Here is a 16826-nt window from a genome sequence, read left to right as displayed (position 1 = left end):
TACACATTGGATACAGTGTGCTTGTTCATGTATTTGTTCCAGTGGTTCAATTTAAGCTGGGACACAATCAGACACCTGAAAGCGTTTGTTCCTTGCCATGCGAAGTAGGCCAAGCGAAAAAATATGTCGAGGGTGAAAGCTGCTGTTGGCATTGTTTTAATTGTTCTCAATATCAGGTAACTCAATATTTACATGGATAAGAAAGATTTACACTAATTTCTCAAGATGTTAACAAATTATTAAAAATAAATTGTTTTGTGTTCTAAACAGATTAGACACCCAGACGATGAAACGCAATGCAAGAATTGTCAACAAGGAACAATACCGGACGAAACTCATTCTACCTGTAGCGAAATACCCGAAGAATTCTTGAGACTCGAAAGTGGCTGGGCTATCGGTGCTATGTCCTTCTCAGCTGTTGGAATACTAGTAAATATCTATTTTACAAGCTATTCGATAAAATGAAAAATAATGTTTAGCAATAAACTATTTAAAGGAAGTAGCTTGATGGATCAAGAAATGTTTTGAAAAGGATATTAAATTTTTGCTCGCATTTTTGAAGGTAACTTTATTCGTCTGCGGTGTATTTCTAAAACATAACGACACGCCTGTCGTTCGTGCTTCCGGTCGAGAGCTATCTTACGTCCTTCTTACTGGAATCTTACTTGCTATCTCGTCACGTTTGCTCTCGTACTCAGACCAACCGATATTGTTTGCAGTATTCAAAGGTGAGTTATCTCTTAAACATTTTCTCTACTCTATCCGACCAACGAATACAAAATTTTTTGTTTTTTTGTTTGTTTTAAATCTACAAATGTACGATGATCTTTCATTTGAACGTAAATATCGATTTTCATTCTAACCGAACATTTTCTACAGATTCAGTGCTGGATTTTGCTTTACCGTAGTCTATGCAGCACTTTTGACGAAAACTAATCGGATATCGAGGATCTTTAACGCTGGAAAACACAGCGCTAAAAGACCGTCGTTTATATCACCAAATTCTCAATTGATCATTTGTTCCGGTTTAGTAGGAGTACAGATACTCATTAACGTTGTTTGGATTGTTATCGATCCAGCTAAAGCTATGCATCACTACCCCACCAAAGAGGATAATTTGCTTGTTTGCAATAGCTACATCGATGCTAGCTATATGATTGCTTTTGCATATCCTATATATTGATAGTTGTTTGCACTATTTATGCGATACTCACGAGAAAAATTCCTGAAGCCTTTAACGAAAGCAAATACATTGGTAAGTAAATGATAATAATCTAAAACAAATACGCGTACATACATTCATTATTCGATTAAATATTATGCAAAAACTTATTCTCTTATATATGAATACAAGTTTGTGTGAATATATGTATGTGTGTGTGTGTGTGTGTGTGTGTGCGCTAGTTTATTAAGAAAAATATCTATTATTATTAAATTATATCTTTAAATACACTAATATAATATTCATTTTTCAATTAGACATTATGTGTAAATTGACTTATTTATTATTAACATAAACGTTGAATGCCATGCTAATTTCGCATGGGCATTGCCCGTGGGACCAACACGATTTTGTCATTATGCGTTACATATTATATTGAAATATTATTTAGAACAGATAAGTTAAAGTGTATAATAATGTGCAAAGCATTTATCTTACCGAGGATTCACCGATGACCCCGCGAGGCGTTACGAACAAACTTTTAATGCCGATCATCGGTCGCCCACATGGCATTCAACGTGTTAATTATTTTTTTAAATATACTCTATACATTTAAATTACTCAATTAAGGTTAACCCCATACAACATGTATTATAAATGAAGTATGAATTACATAATAATAATTTAATTAGGCTTTACTATGTATACTACCTGCGTTATATGGCTAGCCTTTGTTCCACTTTATTTTGGTACTGGCAATCACGTTGCATTGAGGATTACTTCGATGTCAGTTACCATCAGTCTTTCTGCTTCTTTGACTATTGCTTGTCTGTTCACGCCAAAGGTAAAAAAAAATTACAATAAAAAATATATGTATATATATATATATAATTTCCAAAAAAGTATCCTTAAATAAATCGATCGAATTTATCTAAATCTTAAAACTTTGTTCATTTACAGTTGTATATTATTTTAATTCGACCGGATAGAAACGTACGACAAAATATAATGCCACCGAGACCTTACAACACTACCAAAAGTTCAGCTGTAACTGGAACGAATGCTTCGAGCATGATGGCTCCTGTTACATTGACCGCCGTAACTTGTGATCAAAACAAAGCCGTGAAGAAACATATCATCAAAACTACGGACTGTTCCACGCAAAGTGAATGTAAGCATTCGTTAATCGCATTTTTTGTTTGTTTATCTAAACGAATAGATTTTTGTTAATATTCCTTGTATAACTAAATAAAAAATATGATATATAAATTAAATGTAAATTATTAAAAATAATTTAACGTTTTCAAGATTTCGAGTTGGAATTGAAAGAACGAAAGAACGGAAAATCAACTCCGACGTTAATTTCACGCGGAACCCAAACCCAATCGAATAACAACGAAAAGGAAACAAACGAAAGCGTTCACCGTGTTGTTGACAAAGAATCGAAAGAAAATGCGACTACAACGAGGCAAATAAATAATACGAAAATAGGAAACGGACCTGTCAATCAAAACGACGTTACTTTATAGCAAAATGATATTATCATTGAAACGCCAATCATTGCGGCTAATTTAAAACCGATCTCGAAGAAGCCTGTAATTGTATAAGCAAGCACAACAAAATACTTTTGCAAGTACATTATTGTAAAACAAGATATTGTTATAAAATATTAAATTATATAACGAGCAATTTTTTCATTACTTGTTTAGATAAATTCTAAAAATAATGTCGTATAATACATTGTATCAAATGACGGACGAAATTTACATCCTTCAATTTTCAACTACATACATATAAAAAAATAAAAAAATATATATATATATATATATTTAACATCTATTGAATATCATTAGTCGAAAAGAAATTTGAATGTGAAACTGAGATAAATAGAACGAGTATTCTATTAGATAAAGAGAATCTGTAGATTCTTCATTAAAAAGAAAGAAAATATATCCTGGACCATAAGGAAAAGTGGAAAATAAAACATGTGTAAATACAAAAAGGAAATAAATCTACTAATTGATGTTTCATCGTCCAGTGTTTAAAAGGTGACTGTGATGATGTATGGACGTGCAAATATAGTATGTAATAGGTACATTATATCAAACGATTAGATGTGAGGCGTTTGTAAATCGCTGAACTAATTTTCAAAATCTATATCAATCTAATAAGAACGAAAAAATAATAATTAATAATAATAATAATAATAATAATGATATAAATAATAATAATAATAATAATACGAAGTTACATTTTCGAAGAGATCGATGCTCTAAGTTGCTCTGTGATTTAGACGTAACTAAATAAAATTTTGTATCTCTTCTATGTATATAATATATAAGAGAAAATCTTCTCTCTCTCTCTCTCTCTCTCGTATACACCACGATTCATGCCATAATATATCACATGCACAATTATGTTAAAATTGTCGAGAGAAATTATCTTTGTAAATATTTGTCGATATTTAGTCGAATTGATTGATTTATATTAATCAATAGAGAAAAAAAAAAGAAAGAGAGATGAAAAAGGAATAAAACATATACATAGATAATGTTGCCAAAAAAATACTTAAAATATACAATAATTATATAATTATAGTATATTTCTTTGAAAATAATTGTAACATTTGTATAAACTAATAATTCCTGTGCCATATTTACGGCAATAAAGATCTATTGTACTCACTTTCTCTGTACATATATATAAAAAAAAAAAAGAAAAAGAAAAAACACTTTGTATATAACATATACATACATGTAATATCATCTATAAATCGATGTTAACATTTAAAAAATTCAAAATATTATACTCTGACTTAGAATACAAATATGCTTATTCTTATCAGAGTTATCTGCTATTACACAATAGCAAAGAAATGATTTGAAAAAAAGTGATCTATAACGTAACAAGCATTGATCTTTCCTACAGTTTTTTCCTTAACATTGTAAAAGTTTAGAAAGAAATATATTCGTCATAGAAGATAAAAAAAAAAGAAAAAAGAAAACCAAAAGATAATTTGTACATACGTGTGATAAGCTCATTATCATTAAATCTTACGAAATATTTCTAATTCGTAACGCGCGAACAAAGATCAAATTTTAATTATACTTTTAATCGTGCACATGTTTACATATGTATGCATGCATTATGTATGTATGTATGTATGTATGTATTTATGTATGTATGTACGTATACATGTATATCGAAAAAATTTTTATTCGCAAAGCTTGTTACTTTGAATTCGCTTTACAACGAATCCTCAACGCAAATCGATTCATATTTCTGTGATTTCGTTACGTTTATCTGAAACTTTACGAATTAAAAAAAAAAAAAAATAAAGATATGTATAAGAAAAAAAGAGAGAAAGACGAATGATGTAAGTGCGCATGTGTTTCTGAAAGAAAAAATAAATAAATAAAACGAATAAGTTAACAAACAAATTCACTTTCTTTTTTCTTTTGGCATTATCATTTTATTTAAATTTTATCTAAAGTTTTGTCTAACGAAACGATTTAAACGAGAGATTAAAGAATCGTTACTCTTACAATATAGTTTTTATTTATTATACGTGCACACGAAAAATGTTGTAATTTACAATAAATATTATATATATATATGTATATATATATATAAATATATATATAGAGATGTGTGTGTATATGTATATGAAACGCTTTAAATATGAAATTCATTTGTTAAAAGGACAAAGTTTATACATTATAGAGAGCAGAAAGTAACTTTTTTGCCAAGTAAAGATAAACAGACGAAGAAAATTCCCCGTACATATGTTCTTTCCTCTAATTTGATCACCCTAACTCGTTCTGGGATCACCCCAATTTCTTCGTCGACGACCGATCAACCTCAGTTCGCGAAGTAGATGATCCTGAAAATGCTGTTGAAGATCCTGAAAATGCTCCTGTAGATCCTGAAAATGCCCCTGTAGATCCTGAAAATGCCGATCAGGCTTATGGTTTGTCATTTTTTTTCAATAAATATACAACGTTAAGAGAGAGTTCAAGAACATTAAAAGAAATAAAAACAAAAAGAGAATATAAAAGTATCTTGAAGACAAACTTTGAGTATTAAAGAATGACTCGCAATATTATGGTTCATAGCCCAATTAAATCATTAAATAATAAACAGCACCTTTTCCTTAGTTCATCAGCACTATCGTTAATAAGAAGACTAATGTTGACTATTGATAAGACTATAATTAATATTAATCAAATGTATAGAATACGCAATACAATGATTTGCAAAGATTAGAAATAAAAGAAGACCATAAGAAAGCCAAAGTCTACTTTAAACTTTTTTCTCTATAATCATCCTCTACATTTTTTCCCAAACACAAATCTATTTTAATATCGACATCTACGTTAATCAAATAATGACAAGACTTATTCTTTGAGATTAGTAACTATTCATTCTGTGGACGTAAAGGAGAGGCACCAAGGGATTAGAGAAATAGAAAAGCCTCACTAAAATAAATTAATTTTTATTCCATTAGCAATTACAACGCTTTTAAAATTATACTGACATTCACATTAGCTAAGCTACATCAATGGTGTTAAGGTATTGACCTTCTGGATATAAAATCTTTAGTCAGTAACTATTTGCTCATTTAATCACGCTTTTTTCTTCAAGCACTAAACAATTTAACAATTTCGTGTCTGTATCAAAATTTTTCATTAAAAAAGGAGGTATTTGATATGACCGAAAGAATACTAATCAATTATTGTTATTTTTATAAAATGAATAGTAACAATATATAATATTAGATATGGACTATAAATTCTATCAATCTAAAGAAGCTTTCGTCTCGATATAAAAATGCTATATATATGTACATATTAATGAAATGTACACAATTTCTAAACATTTAAAATTCCATGGAATATATTCTGTATTCCCAATAAAAAGGAATATCTTATGTTAGATTAAACACATGAATAAACATGACCATGTTCACCACTAGACTTGTGTCATTAACTAGACAACAAGCAAACTAATTCATTGACTTCCCAAATAATTCATTATTACATACATTTGTATTAGGGCTGTTTAAGAACCAAAAATGAAAATTTAAATATTTTTTTGACTTCATGTCAAACTAAAACATGCAAACCAAGAAATGAATTTCCTACAAACAAGAAGTCCATTATTATACACTATTAAATAAACTTTCGATGTATATATCTTGTATATAAAATCCTTCTCCTATCATATCATTACAACTTCTTTCGGCAGTATTTGCATACTTTCTTTTTTTTTTTATAATGAATCCCACATAGCATGTATAGATGTTATTTATTCATATTAGTCCATGAATCTATATTACTATATATTTCGTTATTATACATGAATAATTTGAAACTTTTTCAATATCAATATTGCACTTAATTAATAAATTCACCCCCTTATTTAAATTCTCCTATTTCGATCTTAAATTAAATTACTTTATAAAATTAAGAATTTGAACAAACCTCTGGATATTTTTATAAAAAGCAAAATTTATAAATTTAGATTATTATTACAAATGTAATTATAGTCTACACAAATTTGATTTTTGACTGTGCACATGTATATATTCAAGATTTGTGTATCTTTCTAAGCTTTTAATTTCTCTCATTTATCCATTCCATAAATATAACAATAACTATTCATAAGAAATAGAACCTCTCTCACTCTCTCTCTCATTCTCTCTCTCTCTCTCTCTCTCTTCAATTGAACATATTTATTTTAAATGATAAAAAATTATTGCATTTTATAATAATAAATATAAATTTAAATAGAATTTGTGCAAAATAAATTTTACACAGAGCATATAATATATCCTACAACCCTATCACAAGAAAATCATCCGTTGTATAAAAGTTGATAAATAACTTTAGGTTTTCCAAAACTTACCACTGCCTCTGATACCTTTCACTTTCTGCTGCTTTTTCTTTAGATCCGGTAAGGCTTCTCTACCAGATTCGCTCCCACCCGCACTAGAATTGCCTCCAGCTACGTCAGCTTCTTGCACTCCACAACCACCAGCTTGTGCAGCAAGAGACTTCTTTATATTGGTAATCTGTGAAATATTACCAAAGACATTTAATAGAATTATACAAATTACTTATTTATTTAAACGAGAATATTTAATATATTGAAAATATTACTTACATCCCGTTGTATTCTTTCTTTGTGATAAGTGGCTTTTTGTTTTTCTACATTGGCATGAGTTACTTGTTCTTCTATACAGGCTAAAACAGCATCGCAGGCTTGTCCCCAAGCAGATAAAGTTTCCGCAACTACTCCTGTATCACCAGGTCTAACATCGCGTCCCAAACCAGCATAATCTACTTCCAACTGAGAATTCTTTTGGTCTAATTTACCATGTATTATGTCCGCATAAATAGCTTCTATTATCAGATCCTCTAAATCTCTGACATTTTTTATATCAAGTTCTTCGAGCAAGATCGAATAAGGTATGCATTTAGACTTAGTCGCAAGAGTCACAATTGTAAGATGCTGGAGCTTCTTCTTTTGTGTTGGAGTCAATTCCAGGACTTTATCCTTATTTTCTAAATATTGTTTATATGTACCATATGCAAATAAATTCAATGTATTCCAGTATTGAACATATGGACCGTTTTCCAATTCCTTAATATTTGGCATATCCAATAATTCACCAAACACATGAACTCCCGGTGTTTCTACAGCTTGACGTATTAATTCTAAGGCCGCTGCACCTTTAGCTGTCTTGGCAAGCAGCACGAACTGTTCCAAAGGATTACTCGTTGACTTTTCAGTGGACGTACCACCAGTCATCTTGAATCTATATAAAAAAAAAAACATTTATTACAATTTTTATTAGCATTTACATCATGTATGCATGGTAAAAATACAAGAAAAATTGTTCTTTCTTTTTGTTAATAATTTAAATATTAAAATAACCTATTATAATCACATAAGCAAAAGAAATTTAAATGAAAATACAAGTATTTCGTTATATATAATACAATGCATGCATACAAGGTATACATTATAAGAATCGAATATTAAAGGTTAGGTAATGTGCGTTTTCTACTTATTCGTATATATGAACTTATAATTATTACATTTTTATTAAATAATTATCTAGAATTAAAATTATATATAATATTATAAATATTAAACATACATTGTGTGTAGTTAGCTGTCAGAAAATACGACCAAAATTTCAACAGTTATTCACTCTTTTCATAGATACATTCTTTTAATAGAATTCATTGCGCATGGATTAACCTTCTCATGCATACACAAAAACACATACGTGAAATTTACATCTTTCGAAAAATAGTATAAATAAGAAATTAGAAATTTTATAAAAGAGGAATTAAATAATGAGAATGATTCTAAATATATTATATGCGTCATTATAAAAGTAAAAAAAATTGCAAAATTTACCTTCTTTCTTTATCTCGCAATGCTGTCACACTTTTGAAATTTTGATTACTAACCAATATAACAAACAAACAGTGCCACCAATTGGCGGTAAAATTAAAAACTAAATTTACATATTTCTTTTCTTTAAATTAAACTTCATATACATAAAAATAATATTCTTTAAATATCGGGAAAAAAATTTATCATTTTTAATAACAAATTTTAACAATTTTCAACCATTCAATTATTCTCTCTTATTTGATTAAATTATAATTTCACTAAGTACAATGTTTTTTATTATTATCAATATTATAAGCCAACCTTAAATTTAAAATTTCTATTTACACACATGTTGTACAATAGATTTTTAATATTTAAATACGATCAAAAATATTAATATTTTATTTGTATGATTTTAAATAATCTTATCAATTTTATTATGATAATATATTACATCTATTAATAAACTTACATATTCTTTTGTATCTATGCACATGCACTTCTGCAGAGTTACGTAGGTTGTCAACACTGGAAGACCGAAAGTTGCACTTTCCTCTAACTTCGTTCATAGTATTTGACAGAAAAATGGAGAATCTGTTGTTCTTTGATACTTGTTGAAAACGTAATAATTATTATCGTTAACATTTCTTTCTTCTATAGTTCTATTTCTATTAATGAAAAATCGTGAAGGAAACCAATCTTGAGATTATAATTCGTCGAACAAAACTGTGCTTATTAACATTTAACATACATATACACAAACATACACACACATAATACTTTAAAATGAAGCCTTTGATAGAATTCGAGGAGTGTTTGCGAGACACACCAAATTTCGGTAAGAATTATATTGTACTTAACCTCATATATTTAAAGAATCATACACATCATTGTTTAAATTACTTGCAACTTTTTGGAATATACAAGTATTACTATTGTTCACAAATATATTGATAATATCCTCGTACAATAAATTTATTTAATTACATTTATTTTTTATTAGATCTTGCATAGAAGAAGTTGAGAATAACATAGATATTTTGGAACAAAAACTAGACAAGGTAACAATAAATTTGATCACGTTAATATTACATTCTTTAAAGAAACATAATTTTGAATGATCATTGTTTATATATCATAGGTATTAAAGAACTGTAGCACGATGATTGATACTGGAAAAGCTTTTGTCGGACAACAAAGGTATCTTAGCACAGCGTAATGTGTTTGAACATATAACGCTTTATAGATTTCTGTATTCTTACAATATCGTTGTTATAAAATTGATTTAATTTTTCAGTCAATTTGCCAACAGCTTATGGGACTTATCATTATATTTTAGTAACGATCCTGAAATAATGGCATTTTTAAATAAGTTAATACATTCTATGCAAGAAATGAATAAATTTCACAGTATATTGTTAGATCAAGCATCTAGAACTATCATTAAAGATCTGAATATATTTATGAAAAGGTAAATTTACATGCGTTAATTGTATATTCTTTATTATCAATGTAGAACTATTTGTTTAATTTAATTCAATTTAACAGCGATATCAAAAGGGTCAAGGAAACGCGTCATTATTTTGAAAAAATATCTACAGATTTAGACATAGCATTAAACCGCAATTCGCAAGTTCCAAAATCACGACCCACGGAATATGAGGAAACTTCAAACATTTTATCAGCTACTCGATCATGTTTCCGTCATACTGCTTTAGATTACGTTCATGCATTAACGATGATACAAACACGCAAGCGACATGAAATATTGGGCTCTCTGTTAACTTATATGCATGCTTGCATAACTTATTACCATCAAGGTAGCGATCTTGGCCAAGACTTAGATCCATTTTTAAAAGATCTTAGCGAAGATCTTGTTAGAATGAGAGATGACTCGAACAAACTGGAAAAGGAGATGGAGAACAGACATATTTATGTTACTAACAGAGATTTAACTCCTTCGCCTATTCTTGGCAATCCAAAAATGGAAGGTTATTTATTTAAAAGAACGAGTAATGCATTTAAAACATGGAACAGAAGATGGTTCTGTTTGAGAGATCATCAACTTGTCTATAGAAAACGAACTGGTGATGACGATTATACTGTCATGGAAGAAGATTTACGTCTTTGTACCGTCAAACCTGTAGTAGATTGTGATAGACGAAACTGCTTTGAAGTACTAAGTCCAACCAAGTAAGTTAATAATCTAATAAATTCTTATTAAATTTCTCTAACATTTCTCATTTCAATATAGGAGTCATATGCTACAAGCTGATAGCGAAGAAGCATACCTAGCATGGGTAACTGCCATGCAACAAGCTATTGGTGCTGCTATTCAACGAGGAATGGGTACTTTATCTACTACTAGTTCGCAAGAACTACAATTAAGAGATATTAAATGTACACGACCACCACCTAAACCTAAATCGAGGTAAATAATATATTTATAGAATAAAAAACAAAAACATTCTAATACATTACTTTGTTTTTTTAGAGTATGGGAACAGCTATTAAAAATTTCTGGAAATGATGTTTGCTGTGATTGCGAAGGATCAAATCCAAGATGGGCTAGTATTAACCTAGGCATTACACTTTGTATAGGTAAATTTCATTTATAAAAAATATAATTGAATTATATCCAAAACATATGCATATATAATCAATGCATACTTTGTTCTTACACATAGAATGTTCTGGTGTACATAGAAGCCTTGGAGTTCATTACAGCAAAGTACGTTCTTTAACATTAGACGATTGGGAGCCAGAAATATTAAAAGTTATGGCAGAATTAGGTATACTGTAGTAAATAACGTGTACGAAGCATTACCAATTCCTCCGAATATGATTAAAGCTACACCAAAGTGTAATAGGTATAACTTTGAAATTTTATTTCTTCTACATTACTATGAAATTTGATTGTAAAAATAATTGTTTTTATTTTTTTAGTAACATACGTGAAGCGTGGATAAGAGCAAAATATGTTGATCGTATGTTCGTGAAACCTCTATCTAACATTATTACAAATGAACATTCACCTAATCAAGAACAAAAACATTTTCGTAAATGGAGTGTTCGTAAACTACGCCGTAGACCACGCAGTTATGATCTTGATTCTTTAAACCGAAATAAGACTATTTTGAATTCTTCCAAGGGAGCTTTGTGTTCAAGTTCAGATGATAGTAAACATACATCAATAGAAAGTTTAAATTCTGTTGAAAAATCAATATCGCAAAAAACTGATACAGTTTCTATAAAGTCTGAGAATTCAAGTACCGATGTAAAAAATAGTTCAACCCTATATGCAAAAATATTAACTCCAACGCATAACGATGTTAATGAAAATAACAGTCTCTGCAAAATCATTCATTCGGAGTCATCATCAAGCAATGAAGAAGTACTTAAAACAGATGCTACGAAATTTGAAGAAAGTGTCAATGTATGTGATAATATTACTTCTGATATAAACGATACACCGAACAATAAAAACAATGGCTCGGAAATACAAAAAACTGAAAAGATTATGTTATCCGATGTATTGATGTTTGGTTGTGATTTACCAAAATCAATGATAGATGGTAGTTTAGAATTAAGTTCAGATCAAGATTCAACAGCTGGGGAAGATGAAGAGTTCGCCGACGAAGAAGACATTGAAAATTTACATCCCGAAATGTTACTTTACAAAGCAGCGGCTGCACATAATTTACCTGTTATGTGTGCTGCTTTAGCTGCAGGAGCAGACAAATTGTGGTCTAATTTTAATGATAGAGGCCGTACTGCTTTGCACCAAGCTATAATAAGTGTATGTATAATTAGTTAATTATATTCAATATTTATGAACGAATGAATAGTCGAATAATTTTTATTTATGTAGGGTTCTGTAATGTCCTGCGAATACCTCCTATTAAATGGTGCTCGTATAAATTGTCAAGATGCAGATGGAAAAACACCTTTATACTTAGCTACAGAATTAGGTTTGTTATCTGACTATATGTATGAAGGATGGTAAACAAATTTTTATGCATTCAATATGTTGTCAAAAGACTCAATTATGATATCGAATGCTCATAAATAATAAGAATTAATTTAAATTGAAAAGGTTAATTTTATGACCTAAATTAATTAGATATTTTTAACTCCTCTTGAATACACCCTTAAAATATTGGACCCTTTTTTTATCAACCTACATAATAAATATATCTAGTAAATATTTAATATATCATTTTAATATATATCAGGACATACGGCCCAAGTCTGTTTGCTATTAAAACATCGCGCGGATCAGCATATTGAAGATGAAAGTGGTGTAAAGCCTTTGTCGATTGCAGTAAAGGAAGCTAATGCTGATATTGTTACCTTGTAAGTATAAATATATTTCTAAATAAAAATTTGATTTTTATTATTATTATGTTTTTTTTAGGTTACGACTTGGATTATTAAATGAAGAAATGAAAGATTCTGAAATAGGTGTTACCGGGGATGAAACATTTAACGATGTTGTACGTGACTTTAGTCAATTAGCTTGTTCGCATCCAGAACGATTACAACGACGAAATGAAAGCAGCAATATTCCACATACACCCGAATGAAAAAAACTGAAGTTCCCAGGTGGGAAGAATGGATATATAAAAAAAGCAATTTGTCTTTCAGTTTGCAGGGTAATGCAAGTAAAATATAGAAAGCACGTAAGTATAAATAAAATATAAATGTTTGTATCTTCCCTACACATTAATAAGAAGAAAGTAACTATGCATAAAAAAGAAACCAATGATGAATGACAAATTAATGAATCGTTTATATTGGTACCTGAGATTTTCAAAGCATGTAAACATAGAAATGGGTATCAAATTTATATAATATCCGAGCTATCTGCTTTTTGATTTTTTTTAAATTATAAAAATAAAACATTTTTTTCTTCTATAAAAATATAAAAATTTTAAAAATCATGTGGTCTATCATTTATATACACATCATGCAGTTAGAAAGTATGAAAAAAAGCCTATCTATCAGTACCTAATATATTGTTAATACTGAAAATAACGAGTAATTAAAACTGCATTTTATAAACAACTATTTGTTATTTACCATTTTTATGCTTAATGATGTAATAATACATAGGATTAAGTTTGATAAATTTATTGTCTTTCTATGTTTGCTATTGATATCATATATAAATGCATAGTTTATATGCATGTTACTATCTTCTAATCTATAGATAGATAAATATATATATATATTAAAAAATTATACTGATTATAGTACAGTATTACATGAAAATGAATTTAATTGATATTTAGTTATAGATATTATTAAAAATAAGAGATCATTATTTGCGCGTTAGGATTATTATTAATTCATAATTCATTTGCATATGAATTAATAAATAATCAACCATGTGTGTGCATGCAAAACAAGATGCCAAAAGTTCGCTTACTTGTATACTAAATTATGGATCTGATACTATATTCGAATATTTTAATATAGTCTTTCTTATTAATAAATTCCAATTAAAAATATATTGAACGAATAAAACCCATACTGTAATAGATATATATATATATATTGTATGCTCGTATAAGAACGTATATTTGTTAAATGTGTATGTATTTTTTAAAAAGTACTTACATTATTTTAATCATCTAAATCATATAGTAAGATTTTATTGATTACTTATGATTTATATTATATCACTTAATTTATATCTTATTTATATCTTGAATACTTTGACATTTCTACTATTTCTGATTTTATATTCAAACTGTTACAATAATTTCCATAAAGAATTTCTCCAATTCATTTTTACTAGTAATGCGTACTATTTCGTTCTTTTTTTTTAAGTAATTAATTTTTATACTCCATTTATGATACATTTTATGAACATTATGTTAAAATAATATTTTCTAATATGGTATAGATTTGATACAACATTCCTTTAAATTAGAATTCTTTTAAAAAGAACGCTTTGCTATTCGTAATATACGTAATCTAAATTTATAGAAAATATACTAAAAAAATTTTATGAAAAATCGAAAAAAAATTGTAATTACATCTGAAGGTACGCATCGTATAAAGGTACCTGATATTTTATTACTATGCTCTCAAGTTATGTTATATACCTTTACTTTTATTTTATATATTTACTACAAAATGTTTAACATAAAACGCAAACGCGGTTAGTGATAGTTACCTTTTGATTCTATTAAAGTATCGTTATTTTGAGATCTACAATATAGAAAATCTCTCTTATAGAAAAGATAAACTAAGAGTAATAACAATAGGATACTATTATATATAAATAAAGAACATTTGTAGGATCAATGATCCGAAATCTACGGCAGAGTTTGCAGTTTAAAAAAAGAATATATAGGCCAAAGCCACCATCGTTGTTTCAAAAATATCTTTTTACACGAGATAAAAGTCTTCTGTAACGATTTGCAACACATTTGACTATTTTATTTATTTTTTTTTTAATATATATAACAAAAGCAAACAAAAAAAAAACGAAAAATATATAAGAAAATTATTTTCAATGGCAATAATTATTTCATACACATTACATTATGATTTGTACATTACAAATTCGAAAACAGCCTAATTAAGAAAATATATATATGCATATATTTCAATTGAAATATATATATTTATATATTTATGTATTTCAATTGAAATCACCGTTCTCGTTATATTGAAAGAAATTTTATGACATTTTATAAACAACTTATTATAATTTTGATACGTGACTGATATATTAATGTACACAATCTTCTTCAATGAATGTTGATACTGCCTTTTTGCAAAGATCTGTATTATAAATCTTTATGTATAAACTTGCTGTTACATGGAAACAAACATCTGATAATTTATAATAATAAATATTACGGCTATATATAGATATATATGGACAAACAGATTGTTATTAGTAAGATATAATAATTACTCAGTGTATAATATTGTATACAAACTTCTATAGCCTGTAAAACGATACAGATTATTAATAATTTTTGTCTTATTTTTTAATAGTATCTAGTTCATATGGTGATATACAATACATTCATATACTTAATTATTACGAGTAAAATAAAGATATGAAACTAGATATATAATTATTAATATGACTTAACTATTAGTTACATATATACCAGTAAATTTAATTATCAGACCCGTTTTTACATTTTATGGGGCCCCTAAAAGTTAATAACAATAGTGGAATTTTTAAATGGAAGAATATCTTATTAAATAATAATTAAATCCAATATATGAAATTAATATTTATGCACATAAATATTAATTTATACAATAATATTAAAAAATTAATTATTTTTCTTTCTTTTTAAATATTTTGGCGCCTTGCGGGGGCCCTGTGCCACTGTACAGTTCACATACCCGTTCTTAATTATAATTTTCCGATACTTTAAATGAATATTTTATATCTTACAATTACTTACAATATATATTCTGTTAAATGCTTTAAATAATGCTTTAAATACAACAAATTAAGTTTCCCATATCCTCGATGAAATGTTAACAATAAAAAAAATATGTTGTCAACCAAAATGAGATAATTAATCATAAATTATATTTTTTTTTAGTATTATGTATCGTTAACATCTGAGATAAATCTGTTATAAATTATGTTCCACTTTGCTCCATGTAACTTATTAATAATTTTGAAATATATTAATATTCGATATTTTTGATTCGAAAACTATTTACTATAATGATCATTAACAATATACGATTGATTCATATTTTAGCGGGAATTTATCGATACTAGTATATGTATTATATATCGATTTTTTTTTTTTTTTTTTTTATTAAAAATAATATAAGGTACAAGGCGTTGGTGTAAACCAATGTAGCCAAATTATATATCGATTCATCGATATTGTACGATGCGCCATCTAGTGTAAATGCAAGACATCTTTTTTTAAATTGAAAATATGTAATAGAATTGTTTTCCTATTATTTAAATTTACAAATAGAAATCTATCAACATTTTTTAAGTTTTCACAATATTTATTTTATATATTATTTAATTATCTTATTATTCGCATTTAAGAGAGAGAAAAAATAGTATTATCACTTATTTATATATAAACTCATTTTAAAAATCTTATCTGATTGATGATCATAAAAATAATGATTAATATTGTGTATATGTATAGAAATAAAATTTCGTTAAGTTGCGTAATTATTGGTTAAAAAACAGGAAAAATTATAAATAATTTAGAAAACTTATTTATTCGTCAAATAATCA

At 27.7% G+C, this 16826-nt stretch overlaps 3 protein-coding genes across 3 annotated transcripts in view; 2 read left to right on the top strand and 1 right to left on the bottom strand.

The window, feature by feature from the left end:
- Positions 1-3101, top strand: part of LOC122514281 (metabotropic glutamate receptor 2-like) — a 163734-nt gene extending 160633 nt beyond the window's left edge. The window contains 9 exon segments of the mRNA XM_043631009.1: positions 43-176; positions 271-429; positions 563-662; positions 665-728; positions 880-1175; positions 1178-1255; positions 1855-2006; positions 2123-2333; positions 2471-3101. Of these exon segments, the coding sequence (XP_043486944.1) occupies positions 43-176; positions 271-429; positions 563-662; positions 665-728; positions 880-1175; positions 1178-1255; positions 1855-2006; positions 2123-2333; positions 2471-2691 (1415 nt within the window). The 3' untranslated portion in view covers positions 2692-3101.
- A 1735-nt stretch (positions 3102-4836) lies between these two features.
- Positions 4837-8435, bottom strand: LOC122514187 (COP9 signalosome complex subunit 7). The gene is made up of 4 exons (XM_043630854.1): positions 8328-8435; positions 7328-7982; positions 7070-7235; positions 4837-5108 (listed from the first exon to the last, which is right to left on the bottom strand). Exons 2-4 carry the CDS (start codon positions 7973-7975, stop codon positions 4990-4992), a joined length of 933 nt encoding a protein of 310 aa, XP_043486789.1. The 5' UTR covers positions 7976-7982; positions 8328-8435; the 3' UTR covers positions 4837-4989.
- A 640-nt stretch (positions 8436-9075) lies between these two features.
- LOC122514189 (arf-GAP with coiled-coil, ANK repeat and PH domain-containing protein 2) lies at positions 9076-13297 on the top strand. Its single transcript, XM_043630856.1, is given in 13 exon segments — positions 9076-9410; positions 9576-9633; positions 9714-9772; positions 9870-10043; positions 10121-10765; positions 10827-11003; positions 11067-11173; positions 11260-11364; positions 11367-11442; positions 11519-12371; positions 12444-12543; positions 12808-12928; positions 12990-13297. Coding segments are annotated over 11 exon segments (2565 nt in total). The 5' UTR covers positions 9076-9410; positions 9576-9633; positions 9714-9734; the 3' UTR covers positions 13159-13297.
- Positions 13298-16826: the final 3529 nt, after the last annotated feature.

The sequence above is a fragment of the Polistes fuscatus genome, unplaced genomic scaffold (assembly GCF_010416935.1).
Source record: "Polistes fuscatus isolate 324 unplaced genomic scaffold, CU_Pfus_HIC Scaffold14, whole genome shotgun sequence".
In the NCBI taxonomy this organism is placed as follows: Eukaryota; Metazoa; Arthropoda; class Insecta; order Hymenoptera; family Vespidae; genus Polistes; species Polistes fuscatus.
The sequence above is the reverse complement of the archived record's forward strand: the minus strand, read 5'-3'. Positions and strand labels throughout refer to the sequence as shown.

Bases quoted from the DNA above. Each gene is read 5' to 3' on its own strand.
- LOC122514187 (XM_043630854.1), bottom strand. From the start codon at position 7,975: ATGACTGGTGGTACGTCCACTGAAAAGTCAACGAGTAATCCTTTGGAA. The intron at 7,236-7,327 runs GTAAGTAATATT...AATATTTCACAG, and splicing joins AAGAAAGAATACAACGGGAT to ATTACCAATATAAAGAAGTC. The intron at 5,109-7,069 runs GTAAGTTTTGGA...CGGCATTTTCAG, and splicing joins GAAAGGTATCAGAGGCAGTG to GATCTACAGGGGCATTTTCA.